The sequence below is a fragment of the Lathyrus oleraceus genome, chromosome 7, assembly GCF_024323335.1.
Source record: "Lathyrus oleraceus cultivar Zhongwan6 chromosome 7, CAAS_Psat_ZW6_1.0, whole genome shotgun sequence".
In the NCBI taxonomy this organism is placed as follows: Eukaryota; Viridiplantae; Streptophyta; class Magnoliopsida; order Fabales; family Fabaceae; genus Lathyrus; species Lathyrus oleraceus.
Window position 1 is genome coordinate 170,242,976 of NC_066585.1, and position 10,731 is coordinate 170,253,706.

The following is a 10,731-nucleotide window of genomic DNA, read 5'->3' on the forward strand; positions in this document are numbered from 1 at the left end:
CCTTAAATACTTATGTTAGGAGATAATATCATATAAATAATTTAAAAAATATCCTAATTCACACAAACTCATTCTTTCTCCAAAAATTATCAAATGTTGTCCGATCTATGTCCGATTTATTTGGATGGTCTATAATAATGATATTTTTTTATGGTGTTTCAACAATTCTGAAAGAATTGGAGAAACAAAATTTTTGCCTAAAATTATTTTTAGATAAATTGTAAGTGGATTTGTTATTTTTTTTATTGACTTCAGAACTCTATCCTCTATTTTAACCAATACTTGACAGGGTGTTTTAAAATGATTTTGAAATTGATTTTAGTTTCTAATTTTTAATGCTTTTTTTATTGGATTTTGATATGTCGATAGTGGTTCCGTTGGTCTGAGATCTAACCTTGAAACTTTGAGGGTGATGCCTTTAGCTGCCCGAGTATTTTTTCTATGTTATTCTCTTGAGCTTTTCGTTTTTGTGCATTTTTTACCTTTATTTTTGTATAACTTTTTTTTACATTTGTTGGTTGTCAGGAAGACACCTATTGTGCGATATGATAATCTATCTCGTATACTTATAATTTTTCACCTAATTTTATAAATATTATTTTGTCATTAAAAGAAATCAAATAAATCAATTTTAAAAAACTCTAATTTACAAAAACTTATTAATCTTGCCTCATGTTTTCAAAGTCTCCACGCTCAGATCTCTCTTTTCCCCTTTATTTCATTGTAAGCCCTCTTCATCTCTCATTGTCAACAAATGGTGAATATTTTAATTTAAAACTCTCTTTATTTTAAACTCTCTCATTGTCATGTCATAGTTATCCATTCCTACAAGAACGTATATCATTTTAAACTCTCTTCCTCACTCATTTTTAATGTAATTAGGAAATTTGAGTTGACTTTGTATCACATTAGAGGCATCATCCGTTGGCATGTCACTTATTTATATATTCAATGCCCGAATTGCTTATATCATCTATTTGTATTTATTGACTTGTCTTTTTCTTATCAATCGTATAAAATCATCTCACAACTATGCCAACCAGGTTCAACGTACTAAAGTTAAAACAAGAGTATTATTAATCATATATATAAGTAACAAAATGTTGAGGTTGAGACCATGAATAACAAAATGAATCCACTAAAGCTCCATGTGGTTTGTGTTCCTCTCCCAGCACAAGGTCACATAAACCCAATGCTAAAACTAGCAAAACTCCTCCATCAAAGTGGCTTCTACATAACCTTTGTCCACACAAAATTCAATTTTGATCGTTTGATGAAATCCAATGGCCCAAATTCTTTAAAGGGTCTTCCAGATTTTAGATTTGAAACCATATCTGATGGATTGCCACCAGAAAACCAACGAGGAATAATGGACTTGCCAGATTTGTGCATAACTATGCCTATTGATGGGTTGATTTCGTTCAGAGGTCTTATAGCAAAGCTTGTTTCTTCAGAAAATGTGCCTCCTGTTAGTTGCATAGTTTCTGATGGTGTAATGAATTTTACCTATAAAGTTGCTGAAGAATTCAATATTCCTGAGTTCAAGTTATTTACTCCTAGTGGTTGTGGTATGTTGGGATATCTAAACTTTGATGAGCTTCAGAAAAGAGGATATTTTCCACTTAAAGGTAACAAACATCTCTGTTAAACAATATTGCCTCATTTGTCACATTGATTTCTATGGATATAGTTCAAAAATCTATTGGTCCATTTGCAAGTTTTTGGATTCGGTGGTACATGTTTTTAGATAAAGCACTTAAATTATGTTGGGACTTTGGATATATATATATATATATATATATATATTATATATATATATATAATGAGAGAGAGAGAGAGAGAGAGAGGAGAGAGAGAGAGAGAGAGAGAGGAGAGAGAGAGAGAGAGAGAGAGAGAGAGAGAGAGAGAGAGCGAGAGAGAGAGAGAGAGAGAGAGAGAGAGAGAGAAGAGAGAGAGAGAGAGAGAGAGAGAGAGAGAGAGAGAGAGAGAGAGAGAGAGAGAGAGGAGAGCGAGAGAGAGAGAGAGAGAGAGAGAGAGAGAGAGAGAGACGAGAGAGAGAGAGAGAGAGAGAGCCGAGAGAGAGAGAGAGAGAGAGAGAGAGAGAGAGGAGAGAGAGAGAGAGATCGAGAGAGAGAGAGAGAAGAGTTTGTATTACTTTGGATGAGAATGCATTCAAGACATTTATACAAGTGTTACAAATTAATTGGGATCCAAAACAAACAACTACATAACAGAAAAATTGTAAAACTCAGACCTGTAACCGGTTACACCATTTGGTTAGCCGATTACCATTGACATGAGAATTAAAATGTATCACTGGTAATCGATTAACATTTGAGGTTAACCAGTTACAACATAATATGATGACTCATTTTAGTCGTTCCTATAATGATTCATGCTCGGGAGACATGTAATCGATTTTGTAGGTGTAAAAATCGGTCTCCCCACTTACTTCTCCCTCAAATGCTGGGTCTATAAATATTCAAATCATCTTGTGTATCTTATCGCAAACATCATAAGTCATAACGTCTATTATACTCACCGCAAGTACAATAGTCATATCTTTTTACTACACATAAACAAGACTCACTAATTGAGCAATGAATTTCTGCATAGCTGTTAGTGAGTTTGTAATAATTTTTATATCTCTTAGTATTGGAAAATTTTCATATTTTACACTAGTTATATATAGAGATTTGAGAGACTTTATAAGGACATTCACCTTAAAAAAAAATACAAAATAAAATAAATTTGATATTACAAATTGTAAATATATTAAATTCTATATAAATAATAGTTAATATTTAAAAATGATGTGTGATTTTATTACATTTAAATTTCATATTTTATTAGCAATTTATCTTAGGCATTATCATTCATCTCTCTCATTTTACACAAATCAATTTGTTTATGTAGATGAGAAGAATATCAGTGATGGATATCTTGAAACTGAAGTTGATTGGATACCATCAATGAGTGGTATTAGACTAAAAGATTTTCCAACCTTCTTTAGAACTACAAATTCTTCAAATACAATGTTCAATTACAACAGAGATTCAGTGAACAATGCAATGAAAGCAAAAGGTATCATCCTTAACACATTTCAAGAGTTAGAATCAGAGGTATTAGATGCAATTAAAATCAAGTACCCTAACCTTTATCCTATTGGTCCATTACCATTGCTCTATAAAAATATTTCATCAAATTCAAATAATCATTTGGAGTCTATTGATTTTAGTTTATGGAAGGAAGATGTTAATTGCATGAAATGGTTAGATAAAAAAGACAAAGGTTCAGTTGTTTATGTGAATTTTGGGAGCTTAGTGATTATGAATACAAAGCAATTAAGAGAATTTGCATGGGGATTAGCTAATACTAAATATTTTTTCTTATGGGTAATTAGGCCTAATCTTGTTGAATGTGGAGATGAGGTATTATCAAATGATGAATTTGTGAAAGAAATTGAAAATAGAGGATTAATATTGGAGTGGGCCCCTCAAGAGAAAGTTCTAGGTCATTCATCAATTGGAGGCTTTTTAACTCATTGTGGATGGAATTCAATGTTGGAAAGTATTTGTGAGGGTGTGCCTATGGTTTGTTGGCCTTTCTTTGCTGAGCAACAAACTAATTGTTTTTATGCATGTAGTAAATGGGGGGTTGGAATAGAAATTGAGAGTGATGTTAGTAGAGAACAAGTTGAAGGGTTAGTGAAGGAACTTATGGGGGGTGTGAAAGGGAAAGAAATGAAGAAGAGGGGTGTTGATTGGAAGCATAAAGCTAAGGCTGCTACAACAATTGGAGGGTCTTCTTATGATAATTATAATAGTTTGGTTTTGCAATTGAAAATTTTAAGTGGTCAATAAGTTGATTGTGTTACATTAAATCAAGTATTTGATTTTTGTAAATCATAATCGATGATGTTGTAGTGTTTGAAAGTTGTAATTGGTATCTAATCAAACTCAATCACCAAATTTAATGACGTGACATTGTCTTTAAATAAATTTTTCCACATAAATAAACAATTCAGAGAGTTAATGAATAAAAGTTAACCATGGTACGATAGTGATTATATATAACTTAAAAAAAAAACTATTTCTACATATTTCAAAATCATTTTGCACTTTTTATAAAACTTTTCAAATATTTAGCGCATATATATGAAAGAAACGGAAACTTGACTTTTTTATTTTTTTAAGGTATATATTTTTACTACATATTTGTGTTATATGCAAGAAAATTTTGAAATAAATAAAAAAATTATTACTTAATAATATATTATAATAGTCAATTCATTAAAGATAGAAATGGAAAGTGTAAAGGTGGATGCAGATATAATGTTCAAATATTCAAGTAAAGGTGGATGCTGATATAATGTTCAAATATTCAAACATTTAATTTGATTTCCTCTAATTGTACCTGAAACCCCAATTGCGTATAAAAAGAGTCATTCCAAAATCATTTTATTAAATTTTTAAATTTATAAGATCCACGCGCGATTTTGAAAAGTCTGGGACGATATCGAAAATTTGAATTACATTATCGAAAATTTTAAAAATAATACGTTTTATACAATAAATGTTAAATTTTTCGGGATTTTGTATCCGAAATTTTAAATTTTCTCGAAATTTCAAAAATTCAGGTACAAGATCCCATGGAATTCTCGAAAATTTCAGAATTTTTGATAGTTATAAAAATTTTGTGTTTGGAAATTCTGAAATTTCCGGTAGAAATTAAAACTTTACTTTTTATCGAAAATTTCAGAATTTCCGGTAGTTATAAAAACTGTTTTTATTAGAAATTCTGAAATTTTCGGTAGTTGCTAATTTTTATTTTTATTTCCTTCCTTTTTTTTTAGTAAAATATAGAGGCAGTGACACTATTGCAGGCATAGCTATTGATAGAGCGACAGATCGGGCTAGGGTTGGTGAGGTCGGGTCTTCCCAGATACGGGCTAAACGAGTGGTTTCAACTGGTTCACACCAGAAACGATTGGTTGAGCAGGATCAGTTTCACGTATCTTGTAGCACTCGACGCCGACAACTACGATTAGTTGAGTAGCCCAGAGATGAGGTGGGAGTGCCAGATGTTGTTGTTACAAATGAGGTTGTTGCTGGGGAGTTAGCTGAGGAGGTTGTTGAGGAGGTGGCTGAGGAGGTTACTGTTGATGTGGTTGTTAGTGAGGTGGTTGCTGATAAGGTGGATACTGAGGTGGTCCAGCCAGATACTATTGTTGCTGATCCGATCCCACCTATTACTGCTGACACAGAGGTTACATCTCCTTCGACCGAGTCCTCTATGCACACTAACGGAGGATTCTCTAGAGGATCCATTGATCCGGTCAGTGCTTACTGATTATGTTGACCATGTGGCGTTACGACTATGGCAGAGAGAGGTATATGTCTTTTATGTTTAACTTTAATTTGTTTATAATTATGCCATGAAAGCTAACTGCAATTTTATTTTTATATATCTTTGTCACAGGACCGTCCCACACTGAAGGTGACTTCGCACGGGTCGAAGCTGAAGGACTTCCCGAAGATTTTGATACCTGAACATGTTAGCCAGATTGTACGGGATTTCAAGCTCCTTGGTTTTTCTCACTCCTCCCTCACCATGCTTGACGCGCCACTACTTACTGCATTTGTTGAGAGATGACACAATGAGATATATTCATTTCATCTTCAGTTTGGGAAGATGACTCTCACTCTGGATGATGTCTCATGTTTGTTCCATCTCTCTATCGACGACAAATTTTGGACGAGTCTTATTCTTAGCATGTCGCTTGCATGTATGACTGCTGCACAAGATTTGGGAGTTTCTGAGGCAGACATGCAGAAAGAGTTTGGCATCAAAAAGGGCGTTCACCTTTGTATGTCTTGGCTTTGGAAGACGTACGCCGAGCTTGTAGCGGCTGGAAGTTATGAGGCTGCCGCTAGGGTGTACATGCTACATCTAGTAGCATGTACTCTCTTTGCAAACAAGTCAGGTGTTTATATCGGCGCCCGATACGTGTGCATGTTCAATAAGGTTGTATTTCACCCTTCTGTCAATATCAATCCAATCTTCACAAAATTCGAGCTTTCTCACCTTTCTGTTTTTGGTATCGGGCAACAGTTCATCCAACTAAGACGTCAGGCCGACAAGAGATGTAGTGTCATCCGAAAGCCCAAACTCTACGGGAGGTGAAGCTCCGTTGATGTACACTTCTGCCTTAGAAAAAAAATTGAGGAAGAATCATTTTTTGAAATGTTTTTATCAAACACCAAGTGATCCCCCTATTTATACAACTTTGCATTTATTTTGGACCAAACAAAATGTCGATGCAATCACAACCATCCAAAATTGTCGGCAAAATCTTGAGCGTTTAAAATTTTAAACAAATAACATTACCAGAAATTTCACTTTGATTTAAATTTTCGGTATCAACAGTAAATTTCAAATTTCCAGAATTAATTGGAACATACCGAAAATTTTAAAAATTCTGATATACCAAAAATTTTGTTTGTATCAGAAATTTCTTTTTTACCTACCAAAAATTCCATTCAATTTTGAATCAGGAGCATATTTGACAATTTAAAAGTATAGAAGATGCCATGTTTAATCGGAGGATAATAAGTTAAAACCACCAAATATACCCTACCCTCTAGGCCCATTCATGAGTAAAAAAAGGCCCAGTGGTTCATGCACAAACACTCAAAACTTTATCGGGAAAAAGAATAACTAAAGGAGGCCACTAATTTCTATATTTATTTAATTTTAACAAATATATACTTTTAATTAAGTCTTAACATAAAATGTAGGATTTTTTTTTAAATTACCAGTTTAAAAAAAAATCAAAAATAACAAATAATTCAAAAAAACAATCAAAATAACCACTTTTAAAAGAGAATGTGCCAGATGAGTTGGCGCATCCCCTAAGCATGAAGATGAGGCGACAATAGCATTGTCGCATGCATTGTGCTCCTCATGAGGAGGCGCCAATGTTATTGGCGGATGCATTGGCCCTCATGAGGATGCGCCAATGCCCCTAGCGCCTTAATGTTATTTTTGGTGTGGGCGCCAATGCCTCTGGCGCCTCCACCCCATGTATTATTTTATTTTTAAATATATTTTTATATTTTTTATATTTTTTTATATTTTTTTAATTTTTAATTTTGTTTATTTATTAAATGAAAAAGAATAATGTAACAAAAAAATATTCATGTGATAATAATTGGTTACATTGGACTGACAATAAACTAATGACCGACCTGATCATAACGCCCCCCTGTTCCACATCCAGGTGCATTAGTTTGTCTCCGAGGTCTCCCATGATTTTCTTGAGGTGTTTGAGATCTTTGTGTACTGACCTGATCAAATGATGGCTGGTGGGAAGGTCCGACGGAAGTTCCAGCGGTATTTGACAGAAGTGTCATCATTTGTTCCCAATATCCGGATGGGCTCTGGCCAACGACACTTCCGTAATGGATTTTGGTGCCCATATCATCGTAGTTAGGTCGTTGAGGTTGGGTGGATTAGGGATGGTATAGTTGCCCAAATTGGGCCATTGAATCGTTTTGGAAACGAATCAATGGTTCCTAGGACGTGCTATAGTTAAACAATGGTTGGGTGTTATGGTGATGGGATGTTTGGGTGGTCATTGATGGGGGGCTACAATTACGTGACCCATATGAATCATCTGGGTTATAGACGGTTGTGGTTGCGGAGTTTTATTCTTGGTTTTGTGTTTGGGTGGGTGGTATGAATGGATTGCGACGTTGGATGGTTGGTTGTTGGGTGGATGGCATGAAAAGGTTGCGAGATTGGGTGTTTGGTTGTTGTGTGTATGTGGTAGGTTGATGTTGTGAGGTTGGTTGTTGAGTTTGGTTGGGTTGACATTGGTGTTGGGTAGGGAATTGTTGTGGGGCGTACGATGACGAAGCAAGTTGGCGTGGATCCATCAAATATCGCGGCTCAGATACAAATTGTTGAGTTGTTACCGACCTAAACCATGCCATATATTGTTGAGTCGGTCTTGTACCATGGATGACTGGTTCGTTTAAGATGTGTTGCCGTGGATTCCTCCATTGACGACACATATCTTTTGCAAAGTCTCTCTAGTCAGAATAATCCCATTATGCATCAACCCTTTTTTGATGCCAATTCCCCAAACACGTGGGAGGTTCTGGAATTTGTTGTAGCATGCCGAACTGTAGTTTGACCCGGTCACTCTGGTGCATTTCCACCGTAGTGAATCGGATAATTGGTATCTTCGCTGTTCAAACTGCAGCATCGTCATGGTTCACATCATGATCAAGACCCAGATATGGCCTCCAGATAAACTGTAAAATAATACAAAACAATTAGATGAAAAATAATTTGATAAGTATTTTTAAATTAAAATATAATTGTGTAGGAGTAATACATCGTCATGTCCAATGTGGTCCAATAGATTGCAATAGACTACAATAGCGTGTTTGGGACACCTATTGTAGTTCATCCCCCTTACTGACCACCTTAGATAAAAAAAGTGAAAATTATTATTTACTGTTAATTATAATATAAAATATAATTAACTAAATGGTAAAGTGTTAGACTTACTTAGTTGCAAACGGGGACACGAACGGGTTCTCGTTTATCGGCGCGAGCGCCGACATTCTTGACCAACTCCAAGCTTGTAGCAAATACGCACATGAAAAAAAAGTACAGGTATTCTTTTTTGCAGTTTTACACATTGCACTATATAGATGGGCCAACACAGCTGAACCCTAATTATATGTGTTTACCTTATTAATGTTGCGTAACAAAGGTAAATACGTAATATTTACTGAATTACCTGTACTTTCTGGAAACAAAAAATTACCAAATAAAATCATAATATAACACCGAGCTTTAATTATTTTCTCGTACTCGGTTGAATCTTCAAACAATACTATACTGCCATAATATTGTTTAAGGTATTTTAAATTTATACCTCGCCCCCTTGCTTGACCGGATGACTCTCCCTCAGTTTCGTCGTCTAACAAAGAGGCACCCAATAATTCATTGTAGATAGAGTTGTATTGGTTAATTCTATCATTCACGCCCTTTCCATCTATACGAAGACCCAACAACATGTACACATCCTCAAGTGTGATGGTACACTCACCAATCAGAAGGTGAAATGTGTGGGTCTCGGGTCTCCACCGCTCCAACAAAGCAAGAATGAACTTGTAGTCCACCGAGTACGAAATAATGTTGAGGAAATTTCCAAATCCACATCCTATAATATATGGTTCTATTAAAGGATCGTGGGGTACATATTCATGTACACGACATCTAAAACGCTTCGGATCCTAATAACAAATAAGTAAGAAATGCAATAAGAAGAATAAATACATAATACAAACATAGATAACAAAGGTATACGACTTAAAAACGGAATAAGTAAAAAGAGAGTGATAACATACAAATGTCGAGATATTCTCGAGTGTTCATCACCCATAGTTAACAAAGACATAATTTGATGTTGCAGAGTTTGACTGTGGTAGAGATATAATGTGGCAAAGAAAGATTATAGATGAGTAGTGTTGGAGATGATTTGATATTGTGATATGAAAGACTATTTATAGATGAATGAGATAGTAGGTTTACAACCTACTAAGCATGAGATTGGTTGCATGCAATGACAAGTAATGACAAGTAGACTAGGTAGAGTAGCATTTGTCTTAGGCACATGCATGTGAAGAATCACATGCAAGGAAGAGGCACCCCTCCTATTGGCGCCTGCATGTGATTAGTCACATGCAAGGAAGAGGCTCCCTTCCTCTTGGTGCCTAGGTGTAAGTCAATGGAACGGGCGTCCTTCCTCTTAGCGCATTGGTGTATTTGAATTGAAGGGGCGCCCTTCCTCTTGGCGCCCAAGTTGCTTTATGGTGCCTAGGGAATGGGCGCATGTTAGGAATATTAGGGCACCGAGATTCTTTGCTTCAGAGATTCCCTGGGCGCATGTGTGTTCTTGTCATTCTTGTCACTGCATGTGGATTCTTTTCACTGCATGCATGGTCAAGTCTGTACAGACGAACCAAGTGATCAATGCATTCAATGTTTACGCTATTTAGGCTGTGCAGATGAATAACTTAGCAATGCATTCAATTTCAATAAAGAAAAGAAAGTTAGATTTTTAAAAAATGTCTTTCACACAACATTACATGATTAATTCCCATATCGAAGGTGAAATATTTTATCATCAGTTATTCGGTTTTTTATTTTCAAAACACAGAGGTAACTCGATTTACAATAAATCGACGATCAAATTTTTCACATCTGAAACAAAGAATAGAAAAGAAATTGCAGTGCAGTAATTTGGGTCAAATCATCTATAAAAATCCGGTTTAGTTTGTAGAAAACCAGGTGAAGTTTTATCAAAAGAAGATTCGAGATGATGAAGATGTTCAACATATGTTTGTCAGTCACAAACAATCCGGTTACAACAGTATAGAGTTGTATATATTACCACATCAACAACAAGTGTCTCAGTTTATTGATCAGTCACAAATGTTTTGTGAGACTGATAACGAACAAGCTGAGGTGAATATTCCAGATGATGATGAAGAAGAAGCCGAGATCATGGTTGATTCAATGGTGAACACAAATGAGGAAGAGGAGCCAATACCAGCAAGTCATGTATATTGTCCACCCCAGCACATGACAAGGTTGAATTTGGGTTCCGATGAACCTTCATCATATATATGGTACAATCCTTATGTGCAA

The 10,731-nt window shown here is 35.2% G+C and overlaps 1 protein-coding gene across 1 annotated transcript; it reads left to right on the forward strand.

Annotated features, from left to right (window-relative positions):
* Positions 1–1,022: 1,022 nt before the first annotated feature.
* Positions 1,023–3,979, forward strand: LOC127106432 (7-deoxyloganetin glucosyltransferase). Its single transcript, XM_051043722.1, has 2 exons — positions 1,023–1,628; positions 2,917–3,979. Exons 1-2 carry the CDS (start codon positions 1,118–1,120, stop codon positions 3,861–3,863), a joined length of 1,458 nt encoding a protein of 485 aa, XP_050899679.1. The 5' UTR covers positions 1,023–1,117; the 3' UTR covers positions 3,864–3,979.
* Positions 3,980–10,731: the final 6,752 nt, after the last annotated feature.